We start from the raw sequence: 24,364 nt of genomic DNA on the forward strand, positions 1-24,364 counted from the left end.
AAAGCTAAATATGGCTGTCATACAGGTCTTGCAGAGCATCACCAGAGAAGACACCCAGAAACTGGTGATGCCCATGAATCGCAGACTTCAATCAGTCACTGCATGCAAAGGATATGCAACAAAATACTAAACATGACTACTTTCATTTACATGACATTGCTGTCCGGACGAGCCCCCATTTTGTTACGACTCCCGAATGCAAGTACTTCAGAGCCACGTAACACAAGTCAAAAACCAGGTTCAGGTTCAAAAAAACAGTTTTAATTATTCATTGGAACACAAAACTCAAACCTGATTTAAACAACCCAGTCAGGGATATGGATAAACCGACAAACAATTTAACAATGCTCCAGCCAGCCACACCATGGGCCGTCGAACCGGAGATTCCAAAACCTGCCCAAAGAGATACAACCCTGAAACCAAAATACACAAAAACTCTAAGGTCAGCCCTTATCCGTCCCACTTCAATATCTGTTAACAAGGAATGGTGAAAATACACAAAGTTCTATGCATTTTTCTGCTTCAGAACGGGACACGACTTTAACATGTGCCCTCTCCTTCTACAATAGTAGCACACAGGACCTTCATTTGTCCTCACATTTCCGTCAACCCTATCAGCTCGGACCTCCCCCTGTATCAACGTGCTGCCACTTGCAGGCACAGAAACAGCTTTGACACTGCCACCGGCGACACCACCACGATCAACCGGCCGTGCACCAAAACTATAGGATCGCCCAACAAAATCAGATTTATGAGTCAATACATACTCATCTGCCAACACCGCAGCCTTAGACACCTCATTCACCTTCTGCTCATTAAGGTAAGTAGTAACCCTCTCAGGGAGACAGTTCTTAAAGTCTTCCATAATTATTTAGGACCGCATTGTTTCAGGAATTCTGGGGGGATGTTATCAAGACCCTGGACTTTTCCGCATTTCAATTGAGTGATGACAGGTGTTAGGCGCTTCCCCCTCCTGGTGAATGCTATGTACTTACCTCTCTGTTTCTCTCCCAAGTGCAGGCCTCGTGGCTGTGAGTCTGGAATCGAGGGGTTAAAGGCTCCTGTACCCGATTGGCCCAGCTGCGTCAGGTGACGGGTGACTCATCTGAAGTATAAATACCAGAGCGTCCCAGGATCCTCCTCTTCGTCGTAGACTCTGACTGATGAGCAGACTGTTGGTGGGGGCCGAGGCAGCCTGACCACATGGCATAGAACTTTGTGTATTTTCACCATTCCTTGTTAACAGATATTGAAGTGGGACGGATAAGGGCTGACCTTAGAGTTTTTGTGTATTTTGGTTTCAGGGTTGTATCTCTTTGGGCAGGTTTTGGAATCTCCGGTTCGACGGCCCATGGTGTGGCTGGCTGGAGCATTGTTAAATTGTTTGTCGGTTTATCCATATCCCTGACTGGGTTGTTTAAATCAGGTTTGAGTTTTGTGTTCCAATGAATAATTAAAACTGTTTTTTTGAACCTGAACCTGGTTTTTGACTTGTGTTACGTGGCTCTGAAGTACTTGCATTCGGGAGTCGTAACAGGGACTAACCCCCAAAACAGCAAAAGCTAAATATGGCTGTCATACAGGTCTTGCAGAGCATCACCAGAGAAGACACCCAGAAACTGGTGATGCCCATGAATCGCAGACTTCAATCAGTCACTGCATGCAAAGGATATGCAACAAAATACTAAACATGACTACTTTCATTTACATGACATTGCTGTGTCCCAAACAGTATGGTGCCCTGAAATGCGGGTACTGTGTATAAACACTGCTGTAATTTCTACATGGTGAAACCAAAATGTATAAAAAAGGCCTTTATTAAAATCTGACAATGCGCACTTTAACCACATGTGATTTTTTCTATTACAAATCTCAAATTGTGAAGTACAGAGGCAAATAAAATAAATGATGGGTCTTTGTCCCAAACATTATGGAGGGAACTGTATGATTTCATTGACAACTGAATTTGTTCTGGGGAAAGAGGTTGAAAGGATGGAAGTCACGGGAATTGTGCCAATATTCACCGAACAGGGTATGCCATTTAGGACCAATGTGCTTTTCTCGTTCCAAACATTACCATGTTCTAACCACCAACTTAAATAACTTGGATTAAAAATAGGTGGCATCTGTAAAAAGTTAAAAATGACCAAGCTTTTTAAAAATGTTGATTTGGGATTGCCAGGACAACTTCAATAGGTTCGCAGCCAAATAACTAACATTTCAAACAAGTGAATTTCACATTGAGTTCCTTTGATTTTAAACAGAAGAAGCACAAGACAGACACCATTGTGCAGATGCCGAGAAGTGTGTTCAGCTCTGGCTGAAAAACTTCTAATCTTGTGTGTGGACTCGATAAGAAGAAGAGTGCTCTGTATTCTCCCTCTTGTGCCTCCAAGGATTAAGTTTTGAACTCCACTATGTGGTACAATGGTTGCAATAATAATGGCGGTTCACAATGTCATTACAGAAAAAAGTAAGCTCTTTCTGCTTCTGGCGAAAACATCTCTTAATTAAAAACAGCAATAACATATTAATTCCACGGACTGAGCTGTGCGTGAATAATGATTATCCACACAATGATACGACAGGCTACGTAGATCACAGATGATTGGTATTGGTTTATTATTGTCATGAGCACCAAGATATAGCGAACTGTTTTGATTGCGTGCTGTCCAGTCAAATCATACACAAGTAGCACAGTTCGGACAAAGAGAAAATACCAGAATGCAGAATATAGTGTTACAGCATTATTTTGGGAGAGATAAAAATTCAAGATCCACAATGAGGTTGGGATTATACCTTTAGTTTATGAGAGGACTGTTCAGTTGTCTGTTAACAGCACAAATAAGCTGTTCCTAAATCTGGCAGTACATGCTTTCAAGTTTTTGTATCTTCTGCCGAATGGGAGTGGATGACTGGGGTGAAAAAGATCCTTGATTATGTTGGCTACTCTCCCAAGGCAGCATGTAATGTAGATGGAGAGAGGCTGAATTGTTGGCTGAACTGCACTACATCCACAATACTCTTCAATTTTTTGGGGTCTAGAACAAAGCTGATACCAAACCAGGCTGTGATACATCCCGATAGGATGCTTTCTACGGTGCATCTGCAGAAATTGGTAAGAGTTAATGGAGACATGCATACTTCCTGAGTCTTCAATGTTGATGGTCCAGGACAAATTATTGGGGGTCAAGGAAAGAGCGTCCACCAATTCAATGTTCATGTTTTGAACATTGAATTCTCCCAATTTTGTTAGCCCTTGCTGTCTCCTCCCCTTCCTATCTCTCCCTCAGCCCTCGGGCTCCTCTCCTCCTTTTTCCTTTCTTCTCCCCGCCTCACCCCCCATCAGTCTGAAGAAGGGTTTTGGCCCAAAACGTTGCCTATTTCCTTCGCTCCATAGATGCTGCAGCACCCGCTGAGTTTCTCCAGCATTTTTGTGTACCTTGGATAGAGAAGTGGTTGGCAGACAGGAAACAAAGAGTAGGGATTAACGGGTCCCGTTCAGAATGGCAGGCAGTGACTAGTGGAGTACTGCAAGGCTCGGTGCTGGGACCGCAGCTATTTACAATATACATCAATGATTTGGATGAAGGGATTCAAAGTAACATTAGCAAATTTGCAGATGACACAAATCTGGGTGGCAGTGTGAACTGTGAGGAGGATGCTATGAGAATGCACGGTGACTTGGACAGGTTGGGGGAGTGGGCAGATGCATGGCAGATGAAGTTTAATGCAGATAAATGTGAGGTTATCTACTTTTGTAGCAAAAACAGGAAGGCAGATTACTATCTAAATGGCGTCAAGTTGGGAAAAGGGGAAGTACAACGGGATCTGGGGGTCCTTGTACATCAGTCTATGAAAGTAAGCATGCAGGTACAGAAGGCAGTGAAGAAAGCGAATGGCATGTTGGCCTTTATAACAAGAGGAGTCGAATATAGGAGCAAAGAGGTCCTTCTACAGTTGTACAGAGCCCTAGTGAGACCACTACAGTATTGTGTGCAGTTTTGGTCCCCTAATTTGTGGAAGGACATTCTTGCTATTGAGGGAGTGCAGCATAGGTTTACACGGTTAATTCCTGGGGTGGCGGGACTGTCATATGCTGAGAGAATGGAGCAACTTGTACACTCTGGAGTTTAGAAGGATGAGAGGGCATTTCATTGAAACATATGATTGTTAAGGGTTTGGACACGCTAGAGGCAGGAAACATGTTCCCAATGATGGGGGAGTCCAGAACCAGGGGCCACAGCTTAAGAATAAGGGGTAAGCCATTTAGAACGGAGACGAGGAAACAGAGAGTGGTGAGTCTGTGGAATTCTCTGCCTCAGAGGGCGGTGGAGGCAGGTTCTCTGGATGCTTTCAAGAGAGCTAGATAGGGCTCTTAAAAATAGAGGAGTCAGGGGATATCTGGAGAAGGCAGGAATGGGGTACTGATTGGGGATGATCAGGTGGCTCGAAGGGCAAATGGCCTACTCCTGCACCTATTGTCTATTGTCTATCCTTGCTCCCCTTCTTGAATAAAGGTTCCACATTCGTTGCCCTCCTGCAATCTGACACCTCTTGCATTGTCAGGAAAATTTGGAAATTTCTATCAGCATCCCAGCAAACTTCCCTCATGTATCCCATAATGGTACATAGATCTTATTAGGTCCTGAGGTCAATTGAACTTTTGAAGCTTGGGATGCGTACTGAAGGGCATGGAATAAGAATAATATGATTAAAAAGTGGACTGTTCAACAGAATGAAGACTTCAGTCCTTGTTTCAAACTTGTATTTCTCCTGTGAGATTTACTGTATGGTGTCTTAACTAAACTGATAAAAATATTGGGGGAAAAACAGCAAATTTGAGACGAAACTGGATAACAGCACCTTACTTTAATATTTAACACTTTCTTTTAATTAAAATAGATTCTAAAGTTTGAATAGATTAAAGATTATATTTACCAAGGGATAATGTTTTAGGATAAGATTGTTTTGCCTGTAAATTTTGTACAGCATGGTGAAAATGTTAACATATACATCCAATTTATTTTAAGTCAAGGGCACCACCAAGTGTTGCCTTCCTTAAATTGCTGGAGTTAATTTCAGCATTTGTAATTTTTGGAATATTCTGTCATTAAGTCTGAAACTATATAATTACAGTGTCAAAACTTTCTTGATATCAGATGTCATGAAATTAACTCACCAATAAAGACAGCAACAAACGAACTCAAAACAACAAATGTTTCTTTATTGAAACCGTAAATGAGAATATCAGCTACATTTAATGTTACACTAAATGTTACATTTAATGTTATAAGTTACATTAAAATCTGCCCCATTGAATCTTTGCACGATTACACCTAACACTTTTTTCCATCCCGCTTTTAAAATAAATTTGCTATTTTTCCATTCTCTGTTAAGTTAATTTGCGTTCACATTAATTATTCAATTTTCCACAAAATTGTCACCATTTACTTTGGATACACGGTAAGGAAACAGGCCCATCGGCCTACCGAGTCCATGACGCCATCAATCACCCATTCACACTAGTTCTATGTTATCCCTTCTTCACATCGCTCCCTACGAACTAGGGTCAATTTACAGAAGCCAAACCCACATGTCTCAGTCACAGGGAGAATATGCAAACTCCGCACGAGCAGTGCCTGAGGTCAGGATCGAACCCGAATCGCAGATGCTGTGAGACGATCTACCAGTTTTTAATTATTCCCAACACAAAGAAAAAACTTCAATCTTCAATAAAATAAATGTATTCAAAAGTGCAATACTAGGCAACCAGCAAAAGAACAAATGGAATAAATAAAGGCCACACCAAAGTACCAACATATATCTATTGGTACACTAAAATGGAATACTAGAAACTCACACCATTTCAATGTAAAATTTATTATGAATGACAAGAAAACAAAACCAAAGAATTAACTTTCCGATCAATACAACAATAAGACTGTCAATTAGGGGAAATCAGCATCTGCATATTACTTTCAATACCACTACAAGCTTTGTATTAACAACAAGTTATAGATAATTAGTTAATCAAGATCAATGCTGCTAAAAGATCATTCTTTTTTTCCCTGCATTAGCAAGATAATATGCATGATGATAAGTTTTTTTTCAATGGGTTAGCTCCCTGCTAAACTTTTCCAACAGAAACATTACCACTCACATTCTAATGTGTAAGGTTTAAATAGAGCTTACTCAGGTATAAAAAGCCTCATCAATATTCTGAAATACACTTTAGGAAAAAACCAATACATATTGCAATATAGCTCTTTCATTTATGTTCATTAATAATATTCTCACAAAGCTATCTAAAGTTTTGAAGCTACATTGATGGATAGATGTCCTAATTGTGCAACTTTGGTTTGGAAATCGAGAAGATTCCAGATCAACACCATGTCCGTTGAGCTAGTTAAATGTAAATAATTTGTGGCAGGATGGAGGAGCGCCAAATTTACTTTCAGGAGATCAAGAGGGAATTTTTTCCAAATTCTTACTCTGATTAAAAACTCTGCTACCTATTCAATCATAGATGGATGCTGAGTGAGATCAGGGTAGGCAATAGTAACATGTCATGAATACATTGCTGAATAGAATGAAATCAATCTGGTGATTTATTTAAATGAATCAATAAACAAAATATTTAACTTCCATTTCCAAAGCCATGGACATTGAATGTGAAACATTCAATAATGATGAGACTTTATCCCATGTCAGCATAGCATCTTAAAAGTGTAGGAATGGGGAAAAAATGTTACCGGTTGAGGGTGGAGAAGGTTCAATAATCAAAATTTGTGGATATAAAACAGAAAATGGATACTCCTCCAGGTCTATGTTCCTCCAGCAAGAATAGGAAATAATAGGGGTGTACAGGAGAAGAAAACCATTCATCGCAATTTGTCATCAGCTGTGTCTATGTTGGACGTGAATCTCCATTCAACCAATTCATCTCATTCCTTAACCACGATTTTTTAAAATCCTTTTCTCCCTTATTTTGTTGACCAATTTTCACTTAACTGCATCTATAGAATTTGTCTCAAATATTCCTTGTGGTAATAGGTTTCAATCTCTGAACGCTTCTAGGATATTTTAGTTTCTCCAGAATTTTATATTGGGGATTGAACTTTCTATTTGATCACCCTCAGCTTTGGAATCAAGGACATTTTTGTTTCACTCTATCAAACGCTATTTTAGTTTTATTCAGAATTATTGAGTGAAACGAGTTCCTTGGTTTAAAATGTTTGACTAGTTCTCAGTTCTACCAAACTTTTTTCCGCATTTGATTTTTGTTGTTACTATAACTATATATAGTGCTCCAGATGTAGCTAGATATATATCTAATGTAGCTGTTCTTCCGATTCTATCCTTCCATAAATGAACTGTAGTTTTGTTTTCTGTGGCCTCATAAACCAATGCCCAGACTTTTGATGACCTGTATATCTGCACCCTATAAAATAAACTATATTTCTTCTAAATATACCATTTCACGTTAATTTATCTTGAAATGTATGTATCAGTTTGCTGCTGTTTAACTATTGCACTTATTTATATTATTTAATAAAATAGTTTGACATAAATTAAAATATAGTTGAAATATAAAATAAAATCTGAACCGCTTTAACATAACAATATATATTTTCACAATTTTAGTGAATGGTAGCTTTGAATTAAAAAACATATCACAATTTTTATTTTAAAAATCAATCAGGATCTGCTGTGAAAGCTCTGTTCCTCATTTGGATTTGTAACGGTCTGCATGAGGTGTTGACCAATGCCAAAAAAGGCAGGGAAGCTCAAACCACAAGAAACCCACTAACCTGATTTAACTTTTCCATGTGAAAAAAATGTATTCCATAATTAGCACTTGCACTTTTAAAAAGGAGGAGTTGTCAAATTTAACGGCATGTCAAGAACTCTCTCCTATATAAATAGAGCCGCATGCATCGCTTTGGAAGCACTGCTCCAATTGACATTCTGCAATTTCGGAAGAAAATCCATTTAGGAAACCATTGAGTGTGGATCCAAATTATGCTGGTATGTTTGACCTTTCATTTGTAATTAATTCTGTAAGCTTGTAACAAAATATATGAACAAGATCATCACAGTTGTATCATAATTATCTATGTTCTCATCACTTCTGTTAACTCATCACAGAATTAAGCATTTAAATTGGTAACTAATTATAAAGGCCTCCCAAAATAATTGAAAAATCAAATTGAAAATAATTTATATTTTAAATTATAACACACAGTATAAAACAAAATCTTAAAACATTATGATTTTGGTATTCATTTAAAAAATATACTGATTTAAAAATACAACTGCCATTTTTTGCTAACCATTTCTGTTCATGTTCTACAGATATAAACTTCAAACATGGATTCAAAATACATCTGTGCTCTTTTGTTGTTGGTATCAGTGACTCTGGTCTACGGAACAGGATTTAATAGATATGCGTATTTACGTAAAAATGTAAAAAGCCAAAATGGTAAGTTTAAAGATTTAATCTTAAATTACTGCAATATTTTGTATTACATTACATTTATGCAACTCAAGTGAAATCAAGTTAGCAACCTTAATTCTGAATATTTCTTATTGAAATGTTTGCTATATATAAATGGTTGTTTTTCTTTTGTCCCAGAAAATCCCCCAAAATATAACTTCCCTGCCAACACTGCAAGGCAAAGAAATCTAGCTCATGTTCTGTTTTATTCCAAACCCTCATGTTGACCTCACCTATAGATTTTCCTCAGTCGTGTTTATATCACCATCAGCAAGTCCCAGTGAGATCAAGAAATAAAGTAACATTGAACTGTAGTCGAGATTTTGTAGCAGTGAGACCCAGAAATTGAAGGTGTCCTGCACTTGACCATACGTAGACCGTAACGCATTTAAAAATCAATGTGGCTTGTGGCCGTGTTTACTTCATATTCCTAAATAAATATTACTCATATTGCAAGGTGCAGTACACAGTGAGCATTGCAATGCAAATACATGAATACAAACACACGAAAGGGCTTAGACAAGTTAAGAAAATATAGTCCTGAATCTGAAGATATTCGAAACACAAGTATTTAACAGATTTAGAAATTTTATTAAATTTGATTTTGTTATTTAGAAGCTTTTTTCACACAGAGAGTGGTGAATCTCTGGAACTCTCTGCCAGAGGGTTGTTGAGGCCAGTTCATTGGCTATATTTAAGAGAGAGTTAGATGTGGCCCTTGTGGCTAAAGGGATCAGGGGGTATGGAGAGAAGGCAGGTATGGGATACTGAGTTGGATGATCAGCCATGATCATATTGAATGGCGGTGCAGGCTCGAAGGGCCGAATGGCCTACTCCTGCACCTATTTTCTATGTATCTATGTAAGCTTGCACATGTTTGGTATAGCTCCTTACCAAAGTAATTACAGGAATACAATTTGTAAAGATGTGTTCAATCTTCCATGAGAGCTCAATTTCTTTGGGAGATCAAGAGGGAATATTTTCCAAATTCTTACTCTGATTAAAAACTCTGCTACCTATACATTTTAAATGAAGATGTACAAAAATGATCTATGTAAAATTAATCAGTTATCTGACATCTATGACAAACTCAAGAATTAGCCACACATTAATTTACTGGTATGTAACTAATTGAAATCACTTCAAAATGTTGCAGTTTTTGCACTCATCAAAGCTGGAATAATGGCAGCCCATTTTTACTAAAAAGTGACAAAAGAATGTCCTTCAATAATAAGCTGAGGAATCATTTTGTGTGCAAATAAGATGCTTAATTGAGAAAGGACAAATTCACAACAATTCCTGCGAAAGTATGGTCTGAATTGAGTTGAATTTCATTCACCTACCCACAAAATTTCCCAGGTATGGTCCCAACTTGTCTGCAGAGTCAAAGACTCATCCATTCTGACTAAGTTAGTACCATTTGTATGTGTTTGAACATATCCATCACAACCTTTCTCATCGTGTGCATTTTGGAGGGTTGGGTTAACTGAACCCTGTGCCTTGGAGGCATTTAGCAAGGCCTTAGTGGCTAGTAAGCTTTGGCTTCTGCACAAATTAGGCCTCACCACAGGAACACCCTGAAAGATTTTAATTGGATTACAGGTTGGAGGGTTGAGCCTCGACTTCTGTCAGACAATTTGATGGCAATATAACAACTTCTGAATGTCTCCGTTATTCAGTCATTTAAAAAGTATAAACATTGTTCTAAAATTGAAAAAAGAAAATTTGAAAGTAAGTTTGTTTCAAAATGAAAATAATAAAAATAAAGCAAAATTTATTTATTTTGGATAAAGTTTTCTGTCGGGGCAGAATTTCCATTCAAGTGAATGGTGCAGCCGTACGTATGACGTAGGATCAGAAAGGTGGAAACCCAGTTTAATACTTGGGAATTCTGGTATGATTATGCCCTGCTGCTAGACTCAATGAGGGATGTTGTGTCATCTGTCCCTCAACATCCTCCAAGCTTAAGAAGGGTCTTGACCCGGAACATCACCCATTCCTTCTCTCCATAGATGCTGCCTCACCCGCTGAGTTACTCCAGCATTTTGTGTCTATCCTCCAAGATTACTCACCTGACTGGGAGTGCCTCATCTTCAGTAGTTCACTGTAGAACTATTGGTCATAGTCAGCATAATTCAATCCATTATTTCTGGATGGCCATTGTGAAATCTTTCTCCAATCCTCTAGATATTGCTCAATACTTCACCAATACCAGAAATAGCATAGTAAAATTGAGAGCAAGTATTGGAAAAAAAATTCCAGCTACTGGATAAATACAGTTTGCTCACTTTCCAATGTATGCACCAGACGTCATTTGTAAATAACCTTAACCTCATTGTTAAACAACCTCATATGCAGCTGATATATTTATTGTCAAATATTACCAAACATTTTGCCATCAGCTTTGGTTCAACAACAATAATTTAATATTTGAATCAAGCTTCAGCCTTAAAATAAGATTATCTTAGCTACTTCCTCACTGATGTGCATGGCAGTTTGTTGTGTGAACATTGGGTATTCTATTTCCATAATTGCTTGTTAAATTCTTTCAAATGTCCCGTTGTCACAAAAGATACAATTATTGCAAGGCAAGTTTATTATTTGTTCTTTCTTACATTTATATCTATTGCTTTCTCTACTTATTTCGAGAACGCTTTAACTGGTTGACTTTAGTTAGCCCACTATTATTCTAAAAATTGATTTTCAAGACGACAATGTCAGGATTAAATTAAGAGTTAAGACATATTGTCACCTACTGTTTAAAGGTGTATAGAACAAATAGTTTCAATTAAATTAATTAAACATGGGTAAGTAAATTGAACATTGCCATAATTGGGTCCAGATTGAGATCACATAACATTGATATGATAATTATCAACTGGAGCAAAAGGAAATGGCTCGCGGCATTTATGTAATGCAATGGAAAAGTGTTGTTACAAACAAAGATATTTTTCTATTGGTCCCGCTGATTATTATAGGTATGAATATCCGAAGTAGATGTGAATCTAACAAAATCTGTAATAATTAATCATGAAAAACACTATGCAATGGGAATACGTCCACATACTTTTTATTTTCATTCTGATTGACTTTACCTGGGTATACCTCTATTCCACAATATATCACTATCAAGTTAAAATATGTTCCCTCTACAGTTTTCCATATTTAAAAATGGATTGGGGGTCGTTTGTAACAACAATACTAGGTATCAGTGATGCCCAAAAAGCCCTTTGCTTCTATAGCATTTATAGATTTACACCAAGGACTTGCAATAGAGAGTAAATGCAATGTTTACACTAACGTAAATATCTGGATTTGATACGATCAACGGTTGGTCCTTTTTCAACAATGAGGATATAATATTCTGAAAAATCTCCCTACAAATGCAATCCAGATGAGAAATATGTTGGAAGTCCCATATTACCAGAAAAAAGCATTCAATCTTTCCTTCAAATGCTATAGTTTCCATGCCTCCAGTATTAAAACTGGAATCTGATGAGAGCAAGATGCGATTTAACCTACACTTTACCGCTTAGGTAAATTTTCAATCATACTGGGGGGAGGTGGGAGAAGGGGGACACGTAAGGGTGAGAGATCGTCCACTGACTGGTGAGGCATCTGAGCTTGCTGCACATCTGCTCCTGGGAGCCCAGTCTTCCAGATAGCAAGCCCTACATACAGTCATCTGCTGGAAAGCCAGTTCACAGTTGATTAGAGAGGTTCAATAAAGTGAAGGGTCACCACAGAGCTAATCGGATGTCAGAGCTGTCATTGAAATTCACTGCTTATGAATGTTTTTGGTAGTCATACAAAATAAGCAATTGAAGTGTGTGTGGGCCATTTGGCCCCTTATGCCTGGTCTGCCATTTGATAAAATCAGAGTTGTTCTCCTACCTCAAGCCACTTTCCTACATTAATCCCAAATCCCTAGATTATTGTACCATCTAATTCAAAAATAATCAGGCACTATTAAAAAAAAACAAATATTAAAACCTAAAGACTTCAAAATATTCTTCTAAAATTAAAGACAATTACATATATTTAAATAAAATGGATCAACTCAAATAAAAAGCCTATGTTCACAGAAATCTGAGTATACTGCTCGGTTAGATTCCATTCAGAATCATTCATTCAGTGTCATTCAGTATCCACTGGGACTACAGAGGTATCCGGAGTGTGGTACCTAGCCGGAAAAGAAAGCTAGACCACCCCATGCTCAGGACACGCACCCAATTAAGTAGGTAATACACAGCAAATCTTAATGTACCTGTTGTTGTTTTTTTTAAGTAGAGCAGGTCATACATTTGTACTTATTCCATTTAAAATAATCACTAATTTTCCAATATGATTTTATTTATTTTTCACCAAATAGTTGTATTCCTCTGAAGGTACTGTATATAAATCAGTGTGAAGGGTCCAGACACAAAATATTTTTTCCATTCACTCAAGATGCTGTTGACCAACGGAGATCTTTACGCATTTTCTAAGTACTTAAGAATCCAGTATTTGCAATTTCCTAGATTATATATAAACCTCTTTTTTTAGTCTATTATATATTATGCTTTCAACATTTGTTTTGAGTAGGAGTCTATGTATTAAATCCTTTTTCATAAAAGTTCTCTGAATCTTTCTCTTCATTCTTTTAATTTCACCAACCAGTGCTTTTTTAAAAACTGGAATCATTTATAATCAAAACATCACTTGAAAATATCATAGCAATTGTAAACTCCAGATGCACAAATTCATCTTGTTGAATTGTATTTTGGATTAAATATGTTTGCACTTGGATGGGAAGCTTTCTGCGGTGAGCTGACCGTTATCATGCAGAGGCCATATGTCAACTGTCAGACACCACCTCATATCTCTCTGTGGAAACTGACCTAGCCATCAAACATTATGACACAATCTTGCAGACAGTCATGGATTTCATTTCTTAAGGTGATCTTCCCTCCACAGCTCACTTTTATCACCAGCCCAAAATCAACAAGCAAGAATGCCCTGGTCTGTTCTTGTCCAACCAAACTTATTTCTTCCTACCTTGATTCTATCCTTTATCTTCTGGTCCAGCATCTTCTGACATATCCATGACATCTCCGATGCCCTCCACCATTTTGATTGTTTCCAATTACTTGTTCCCAAATGACTAATATTTACATGGATCTTTTGACACCACATAATGCAGTTTAGGATGGTCCACTGCTTTCTTGAACCGAATCCCAACCTGTTCCCTTCCACAAACACAGCTGTTTGGCTGGCTGAAGTTATTCACACACTCAACAACTTATCTTTAAAACACAACTCACTTTCTCCACATTAAAGGTGAAGGCCTCGGCACCAGCATGGACCCAAGCTGTGGCGACGTTTTTGTGCAATATATGCAAATTTCACTGTACCTTAATTGGTACGTGACAATTAAATTGAGTCTTGAATATTTGTTTGTCTTCCCCAAACGCCCCCCCCCCCCCCCCAATTCCTTTCTGGTACACTGATTACTGCATTGGTGCTGCCTCCTGGTGGCGGCACAGTGGGGCAGCAATAAGGTTGCTGCCTTACAGCTGGAGACCCAGGTTCGACCTGAACTACAGGTGCTGTCTGTGTGGAGTTTGTACAGATCGCATAGGTTTTCTCTGGTGCTCCCAATTCCTCCCATACTCCAAAGACGTGCAGGTTTGTAGGTTAATTGTAAATTGTCCCTAGTGTGTAGTATAGTACTCATGTACGGTCGCTGGTCGGCGTGATCGCTGGTGGGTATGGACTTGGTGGACCAAGAGGCCTGTTTCCACACTGCATCTCTAAATTCCAAAGTAAAAGTCTAGTTTTGTGCCAATTTTCACCCGGCCCTCACATTCTTATATTCAACTTCAGACTTGAGAGTCAGAGATTCTGGATCTCTCTGCATATATCCCTAACTACAAACATCTATTAAAAGCTGAAGATATACACAAAAAGCTGCAGTATCTCAGTGGGTCAGGCAACATCTCTGGAGAAAAGGAATAGGTGACGTTCCAGGTCAAAACTCATCTTCAGATTCTTCTGTAGAAGGATCTCCACCCGAAATGTCACCTATTCCTTTTCTCCAGAGATGCTACCTGACCTGCTGACTTACTCCAGCTTTTTGTGTCTATCTTCAGTGTAAACCAGCATCTGCAGTTCCTTCCCACACATCTATTAAAAGCATACTAACCCCCAGAGCTATTTCAATTGTTCAGCCCACCCTGGCTCATAAGGACCTTATTCCATTCTCCCAGTTCCTGTTAAATTTATTCGGATGAAGAGACTTTATGTACAGATGCCTCTGATATTACTTCTTTCTTTCCGAACCGCTACCATTATTAACAAAGCCATTATCATATCTCATCCATTTCCCACACCTCACTCACCTAGTCTCTGCCAGGACAGATTGAGGACCTGTCCCTCACCTTCCACTCTACCAGCCTCTGCATTCAGTAGATTATTCTCCACATTTCCACCACCATCAAAGGGATGCTACCACCAAACACTTTTTTTTCCTCTTCCCTCCTGTCAGCATTTCACTGTGATTGCTCCCTTTGATTCCCTGGTCTACTCTTTAGTTCTCATCAACCACCTCTCTTATTACAACACTTTCTCTTAAAAGCATGGGTGTCCGTTCCTTTCCTTCCCTTCCACCCAAACAGTCTTCCCAGGTGATTCACTTCCAATTCTTCCAATCTGTATTGCATTCTGTTTTACAACGCGGTCTTTCCTGCACTGGAGAAACTGAACACAGATTGGGTGATCATTTGCAGAACAGCTGAATTCAGTCCATAGGGATGAATGAGCTCCCTGCTGCCTGCCATTTTAATTCCTCATTCCACTCCCATTCAGACCAATTAGTCTATGGCCTCCTGTACTGTCACACTGAGGTGCAATGCAATCTTAGAGAACAGCACTTCATTTTTTGTAGAGACTCAATATTGAATTCTACAACTTTAGGTAACTTGATTTATTGGTCTATATCAATCTACGATTTGTAATATTAGCTCCACTTCTTTTTTCTCTGAGTGGACAACATGCCATGTCTGACCTGCTTGTGGCATGTCCTCCTGCTCTGATTTCACAGCTCCCATATTATTTTGTCTCGGTTTTTAAATCTATATTCTTATCTTCTAACTGCTCCCATACATTTTATAGGACTCTCGGTAATCAGCTACAACGAGGCTAAAGGTACATTATTAATTGACTTAGTGATAGCACACTTGCTTCTGAGATAGATGGTCATGGATGCAGATACCACCCCAAGAGAACAAACACACCATCACAGTTGTTCCTCCAGGACTGATGATTTATTAAACTTTTGGGATGCTTTCATTCAGATGAAATCTATCTTTTTGACACCAATTGAATAAGAATCTACTCACTGACTAGGCCAACGTTCTCTTACCAACACATTGCCACCAATGATAATGTATCTTCATCTGTTGTGGGTACTGCATAATTAGGTATCTGTATTTACCTGTACTATATTGAAAATAATAATTAATTGGCTGTGAAGCTCTTTAAGCTATCCAGAAATCATAAATAATGTTATATATACAAAGTATTTTTATGGACAAAACGATTTATGTTATTGATGTTAACCTGACGGAATATTTAAAAGTCTTAGCTATAAAAAAGAGGATTTTTAGACCATGTTTCACAGAAGAGGTTTGAATGCTGGTGCTTACTAATTTGTACACCATGTTCATAAAAAACAACAAAGAAGCCTTATTCTGAATCATTACTCTGGAGGCAGTATTCCGGCAACTAAACGAAAGCTACGTTTATCACATATCGGAGATATTTTACAGGGAGCATTATTTGCTCTAGGTGATGTTAGTTAATAGATGCAAACATGGATTACCTCCCAGATAGACTTGTGCAAACTACTGTGAGAATTTGATTTGGCATTATTAAGAGGCTTCAGTCACATGAAGGAGCACCGTATAGGATGACCAATACTATCTATGTTCACAAAACCAAAATAAAAATAACATTTAGTCCTGCCCCCAAAACACTGAATACACCAGAACATGCTGCTCCTGGTGAGCTGCAAATGCATCCAAGTGATTTATGAATTAAATATTTACAATTTTTTATTGGTCCTTCCAATGATGATCGATAGTAAATCCCATACTGACCTGAAACTGGGAGTGTAGGAAAGAATTGCAGATGCTGGTTTAAATCGAAGGTCAACACAAAATGCTGGAGTAACTCAGTGGGACAGGCAGCATCTCTGGAGAGAAGGAATGGGTAACGTTTCAGGTCGAGACCCTTCTTCAGACTGATGTCAGGGGAGTGTGCGGTACAGAGATAAATACATTTATCTCTTAAACAGGGAGGACATGCAATGCCACAATATCTTTGTATGACTTAATGGCATATAATGAACAGGCCTGAACAAATTATTTCCAGGAAACGGCTGCAAAATCCTTGACACACGTTTAAGCCATGCCCCCAGCATTCCAGGCTATCAAAACTATTGAGAATACTAAATGTTTCTGATTCCATGTTATTTTCAAAAACTATCATAAAAAGTAAACACTAACAGCACGGTGGCACAGCGGTAGAGTTGCTGCCTTATAGTGCTTGCAACGCCGGGAATCGGGTTCGATCCCGACTATGGGTGCTGTCTGCACGGAGATTGTACATTCTCCCCATGACCTGCGTGGGTTTTCTCCGAGATCTTCAGTTTCCTCCCAAACTCCAAGGAGGTGCAGGTTTGTAGGTTAATTGGCTTGGTAAATGTAAAAATTGTCCCTAGTGTGTGTAGGATAGTGTTAATGTGCGGAGATCGCTGGTCGGTGTGGACCTGGTGTGTCAATGGGCCTGTTTCGGCGTTGTATCTATAAAACTAAAAGTAAAACTAAACTAAGTCAAAAGTAAAAATTAAGATGATCTAAGAACAATTAAAATATTGAAAAAAACATTAGAGCAAATTGCAAGTAATTATAATGGCAAATTATCTTATAATTGTCCTTCAGCATCTGTCCATCACATTCTTATTCATTCAAATGAATTGCTCCTGAATTAGTGTTAAACTGCTGAAAGTTCATCAGGCAGATTTCCCAGTGGAAAGTTTGTTGGTCAAATTAGATTGACTTTGTCACTAAACTCTATCCGGAATCTGAAGTCAATAGGGGCAACATAATGGTAGAATGGTGGTGTTGCTGTCACAGCTCCAAGGACCTATTGATCCTCAAGTATTGTTTGAATGGAGTTTGCACATTCTCTCCATGATGTACGCGTTTCTATCAGGTGCTCCAGTTTCCCCACAATTCCTCAAGATATGTTTGTAGTTTAATTGATTAAAGTAAACAACTCCTTGCGTAAATAGTTGAGAGAGAGAGAGAGAGAGAGAGAGAGAGAGAGAGAGAGAGAGAGAGAGAGAGAGAGAGAGGAAGGAAGAGAGGGATAACAACGTTGTGAAGCAGAGGGAAATAAGGTGGGGAGCAATGGGACAAAAGGGATGGCTCTGTTGACAGCCTGAATGGGTCCAATGGGCACGTGGGTTCTTTCAGGGTGCTAATAAGTCAAGTATGCAGCTGGAAAACAACAGCAGAATTCTGCCAGTAGGTTTGAGGCCCCTATACTTGCTAATGTACAGAGGCAACATTTTCTAGTTCTTTCGTGTAATGTTTTAAGATGTAAAAAAAATCTTTAAACAGCTCAAAGAATCTTAAAGCACTCAACAGCTCTGAAATTTTTGAAATGGTGCTTCGTAAGATTTACATATAAATTATAAATTAGTAATTCATCAGAAAACATTTTCAAATCCAGATGTTTTTGAAATCAGAGGCTCTCCTAGCCACCCCCTTCCATTCAGGTCTCTCACATTTGTTGCCAATGTCTTTGACAAAGTCATAATCTGATTGTCAAGCATTGGTTAACTTTCAAGCCCCTTGATGAACACTTCTAGAAGTTCATCAGTAATTTGTTAATAGCACATTCTTGACTTAGATAGGTTAATTATCAATACACCACAAAATCTGGATAGTGCAGACAAATGTTGTCTCAATCCCCTGTGATACGTAAACAAAGATAATTTAACTTGTTTTGCAAGACTGATAATATGGTGCAATTTTTTAATTCACTTATTAATTTATTGGGATGTAAGTGTCTCTGGCAAAGCCAGCATTTATTGTCCATCCTTAATTGTCCTTGAGAATGGGTGGTTGATGAGAATTTTTCTACAACGCTTTTGGGAGATTTACATCCAGAAATGATGAAAAACCTGAGATATATTTCCAAATTGCCAAAAGATGCCTGATTTCAAACTACTTCAGCCCACTCTCATATATATCGCAAGCTATTTCAAACACCTCACCTACTTATGTAGGAAGGAACTGCAGATGCTGATTTAAATCAAAGAAAGGCATTAAATGCTGGAGTATTCCATCTCTGGAGAGAAGGAATGGGTGACATTTCGGGTCAAGACCCTTCTTCAGACTGGTTAGGGATAAAGGAAATGAGAGATATAGATGGTGATGTGGAGAGATAAAGAACAATGAATGAAAAATATGCAAAAAAGTAACGATGATAAACAGGCCATTGTAAGCTGTTTGTAGGGTAAAAATGAGTAGCGCGAATTGGGTGGGGGAGGGAGAAAGAGAAGGAATGTCGGGGATCCCTGGTGTGATAAATCAATATTCATACCACTGGGCTGTAAGCTGTCCAAGCAAAATATGAGATGCTGTTACTCCAATTTGCGTTTAGCCTTACTCTGACAATGGAGGAGACCGAAGACAGAAAGGTCTGTCCGGGAGATCAGATTGGTTCATGCAGGCTGAGCGAAGGTGTTCCGCGAAACGATCGCTCATTCTGAGTTTGGTCTCGCCGATGTATAAGAGTCCACATCTTGAACAACGGATACAGTCAGTTGTGTTCTAACCCCAGTCATCTGTCAAGCAGTGCCATGCACAAGCATCCATCCAGCCTCAGGTCACTGATCCTGAAGCCCTGTGGCAGGACCACAGTGATGGCCTATTCCTTTCAAAGGCTTGGCCTAATTGTTTTGAAACAATTCTGATGAAAAAGTATTATAAACAGTTGAAATAGATTTAAATAATGAGAAATCATTAAAAAAAATACCTGATGTTTACTAAAAGCAGGTTTAAGTGATAGAAATTTTTTTTTTAAACTAGACAATAAGAACAAACCAGCTGTGTTTTATTTTTACCCCAGTACACCATTTATCACATTCCTAGCTAGTATCTCCATCACATACCTAACTTCCAAGATATGTGGTCCACAGTGAGCTAGCTTACAAACAGCAGCTAGTCAGCAATTCTCTATGGAACTACTCGCTAGCACAGTGTGGCCAATTAATATTAGGCCCTCTGTACCTATTCTGAAAAATATATGAAAATCTGTTGAACATTTTGAAGAGGAGGAGTGTTTTTTTTCAGGACTCGAGCAATTACTATTCTTAAATTACACTCCCCAAGAATAAGTTAACCATTTAGGCATTACATTTCTACTTAAGGAATTGCAAATTGGCAAATGGATTCTCCTTCAGCATAATGGAAACTGGACAAAGTTTGTGAAATATGCTAAACAAATGCAAGCTCTTTCCATGCTGATAGAAATGATAGCTTGACAAAAATATTGCCCTTCTTTACTGTTCTCTTTTATGGAACAACCTTTTCTTCTTTTGATTTCCAAAATAGATTATCATGTAAATGGATATGATACTCAGAATTCTGAAGAAGAAGAAGAACATGAAAACAATGAGGACAGCAGAGGTGAGCAACACTTAATTTACAGTGAAAACATTGAGTAAAATAAAATTAGGAAACTAAAATCAATGTACTCATTAAGATACATGGAGATTTTCAACCTAACATCCAAAAATAAAAACATGTTTATAGATTGTACACTCTTCAAAGAAACAGCCTCACTTACTCTATTGCTTCTAAATAAATTATTCTTAGTTAACAATTCTTCTTATATTGTGCATTTTCCTCTCAAAAATTAGATGCCGTCCAGATTGCTTTTAGTGATAGACATGTGGACATACTAACACCTTATTTATTTGACGTTACAGAATATGAAGCTGAACAAGGACAATATGCGGAACAAGGACTACAAGGCCCACCCGGGCCACAAGGCCCACATGGCCCACCAGGTGCTCCTGGAAAAGATGGCACAGGGATGCCAGGAGCCCCTGGCAAACCCGGGAGACCAGGGGCACCAGGAATGTCATCTATGGGAAAATCAGGGATTCCAGGAGCACCAGCAAGACCAGGTGGTACAGGGGCCCCAGGAGAAAAAGGCGACAGTGGAACCAACGGAATTCCAGGACCCAGAGGCAAAGCAGGACCCATGGGATATCCTGGGCCAACAGGGTTATCTGTTGCTGGTAAACCAGGCCCTCATGGGCAACCGGGTACATCAGGAGCTGCAGGTCAACGAGGGGAAAGAGGATTGCCAGGACCCATGGGTCTTCCAGGGGCAAATGGGAAAACGGGAATGGGAATCCCTGGGCGTCCTGGTAGCAGAGGGGAAACAGGCTCTCAGGGCCGATCAGGCCAACCTGGACCAGCAGGAATAGGAATAGCTGGTGCTCCTGGTCGTTCAGCTGCACCAGGGGAAAAGGGGGCAATGGGCGCATCAGGTGCTACAGGATATCCAGGCACACCAGGACCAAAAGGGCCAATGGGAAGTCCTGGTATGCCTGGAGTTGGAAAACCTGGAAATTCAGGTGCACCAGGGATGCCAGGAGCTTATGGAGCCAAAGGTGCTGCTGGTGCCCATGGTGTGACAGGTGCACCTGGACTACCTGGTTATGGAAAACCAGGATTACCAGGCCCCAAAGGAGAGCGTGGCTCAACAGGTGCCACTGGTTACCCTGGTGACAACGGAAAGCCCGGATCAGTTGGAGCAACTGGAGCACCTGGATCTAGAGGATTACCAGGTGCAACCGGATCACAGGGCTCAAGAGGCCAGCCAGGTGCAACTGGTGCAACCGCAGAGAAAGGACCAATGGGACCCGTTGGTCAACCTGGATATCCAGGAGCTAAGGGTGGTGCAGGACTTGGAGGTGCCCCTGGTAAATCAGGAATGCCAGGAAGGCCAGGTGCACCTGGCCATTCCGGACAACAAGGAACAGCTGGTTCCAAAGGGAGTGTGGGACCTGCCGGTGTACCAGGTAAATCTGGAAGCCCTGGCATTCCAGGTGCTCAAGGTGCAGTAGGGTACCCTGGGGAAGCAGGGGCAAGAGGAAGTTCTGGCCCAGCTGGCCCAAGAGGCCCATCTGGCACTCCAGGTACTCCAGGATCACCTGGAGAAAAAGGAGATACTGGACGTCCTGGCCCACCTGGTCCTTCTGGAAATTATTATGGGAAAATGAGCAATGGCGTACCTGGTACACCTGGACCAGAAGGTCAACCAGGTCCTGAAGGTCAACCAGGTCCTCCTGGCCCACCAGGTCCACCATCTGAAATGTTTGCGCCTCAAGGCAAGTACAATTATAATGGCTACATCAAATCAGGGGAGCCCTCAGCTGGATTGCTCAGTCCATACCCAGCCTTTACTGCTCTTCTTTCCCACTCTTATTACCGTACTGGGGAACCAATAGTATTTGACAAATTGGTGACCAATTCAAACAATAACTATAATCCGTCTACTGGAATTTTCACATGTGAAATACCTGGTATCTATCAATTTAGTTATCAGGTGCAAGTCAAGGGAGCAAATGTTTGGGTTGGATTATACAAAAATGATGAATCTGTGATCTATTCATATGACGACTATACAGAAGGTTATATTGATCAGGTATCAGGAAATGTGATATTATATCTACATGAAAATGACCAGGTCCATATTCAGCTACCAACAGAAGAGTCTAATGGATTATATTCTTCAGACCTCATGCACTCAGCGTTCTCAGGGTTTCTAATTGTTCATTCATGATGTGCGTTAGATTATCAATATCCAGTGGTGATCTGACATTCTATTCTGAGTGAAGAACAGCACAATTTAGTTAACAGAATAAATTCAGAAAAAAATCAAAGTATGATTATCGTTATATTAAGAAATATAAAGTTCTGACCAATAAATTGCTGTGTTGTTTTCATCCACTAAACATCACCTGTTTGAAACAATACTTTTGGGTTTATGATATGCACCTTGGATACAAAAGCATATTGTTTTTCTGATTTAAAAAAATCCAGAAAATTCTGAATATTCACATAAAGTTAACTAAATTATTTTGTAATAACAACCATGTTATCATGTCACTTTAAAATGCAATTGCCCTTTTGTGATACCAACACTTCTATTGCCCATTTTTGCAGAAAATGTTGTACAAAAATATATGTTGGTGTTTGACATTTATTGTTTCATCCTTAACAACGAACCACCTCAATCTGATTCAGCTAAACACAATCTGGAACTTCTGTTATTTTCAAAGGTATTTTGCACAATCAAGTATTTCAATATTCATATTACTTTGTGTCAATATCTGTCTACCACCATTACTTTATGTATTTCAGTAGTAAGTTACTTATTACGCTATTCAAACTGTAAAAAGCATGTTATAAATTCTAGAGAAATCTAATGGCATTGATAACCTGTGCATTCTCCAAAAATACACGTATCTAAAACGACGACATGTAAATGTTATTGTAACAAATCATAAAATATTTCTGTAATTGATCATTTAAAAAGTTGTTTTCTCAAATCTTCCAAAATTGCAAATGCATTTGTGTCACTGTGCAGTTAAATAAATGATGATTGTTACAAATTTCAATATTTCACTGGATATTCTTTGAAATACAACATACATGTCAAATTCATAAACTGGCCTCTTGCCACCTGGTTCAAAAATAGCTTAAACTGGATGGTCATTAATTTTGTGCATGACCTAACAACACCAGACCAAATTCTTGAGCACCACTGAATTCTTGAACAATGTTTCACGGTAAATATTACCGATTCTGTATTTCACTTAGAAAAACCAAAATAATAAATGATAGACAATAGACAATAGGTGCAGGAGTAGGTCATGGCTGATCATCCCCAATCAGTACCCCGTTCCTGCCATCTCCCCATATCCCTTGACTCCGCTATTTTTAAGAGCCCTATCTAGCTCTCTCTTGAAAGCATCCAGAGAACCTGCCTCCACCGCCCTCTGAGGCAGAAAATTCCACAGACTCACCACCTTCTGTGAGAAAAAATGTTTCCTCGTCTCCGTTCTAAATGGCTTACTCCTTATTCTTAAACTGTGGCCCCTGGTTCTGGACTCCCCCAACATCGGGAACATGTTTCCTGCCTCTAGCGTGTCCAAGCCCTTAACAATCTTATATGTTTCAATGAGATCCCCTCTCATCTCTTTAATTTAATTTGTAATGAACCCCTACATTACTTTCCCTGAGGTAATTTTTATATTGCCACAACTGTTCTGGGCTAGACTGATATTAATAATGGAATGGCAGTCCAACAGTCATTAATAATTGTCATGGCACATTAGTCTTTCACCAGATGATGATATAAACCAATGTACCAGTGCCAGGAGTTAAGATATTGCTAGAGTTCTTGTGCTTCTACTTCTTTAGGAAAAGTATGTGGGTTATGACAACTATGTTCTGACCATATTGGCAGGAGGACAGCTCTGTTGGAGTGAGTCATTCCTACTCCTTTCCTTGTCATTCTGGCTTACCGGAAGATTGCACCTTTACTATGCCTGATAGTTATGTATACTCAGGAAAGTTGGGGAAGATCAGGATGGGGAAGAGAGTGGAAGAATTTAAAAGGAAAGGATAAGGGTCTAGGTTGGAAAGGGTTGAGTGAACGGAGTGAGATGAATGGGGATGGAATATTTTCAGGTCAGCCCCCCCTCTGCGGCTTTGCTCTCTTGCCCCACTG

The 24,364-nt window shown here is 39.2% G+C and overlaps 2 protein-coding genes across 2 annotated transcripts in view; one reads left to right on the forward strand and one right to left on the reverse strand.

The window, feature by feature from the left end:
* The window catches only part of nt5dc1 (5'-nucleotidase domain containing 1), a 492,890-nt gene that overhangs the window by 335,067 nt on the left and 133,459 nt on the right, over positions 1-24,364 (reverse strand). The window lies entirely within an intron of this gene.
* On the forward strand, positions 7,922-23,243 carry LOC116973237 (collagen alpha-1(X) chain-like). The gene is made up of 4 exons (XM_033021120.1): positions 7,922-8,031; positions 8,359-8,485; positions 20,167-20,241; positions 20,544-23,243. Exons 2-4 carry the CDS (start codon positions 8,374-8,376, stop codon positions 22,409-22,411), a joined length of 2,055 nt encoding a protein of 684 aa, XP_032877011.1. The 5' UTR covers positions 7,922-8,031; positions 8,359-8,373; the 3' UTR covers positions 22,412-23,243.

This window comes from Amblyraja radiata, chromosome 5, assembly GCF_010909765.2.
Source record: "Amblyraja radiata isolate CabotCenter1 chromosome 5, sAmbRad1.1.pri, whole genome shotgun sequence".
In the NCBI taxonomy this organism is placed as follows: domain Eukaryota; kingdom Metazoa; phylum Chordata; class Chondrichthyes; order Rajiformes; family Rajidae; genus Amblyraja; species Amblyraja radiata.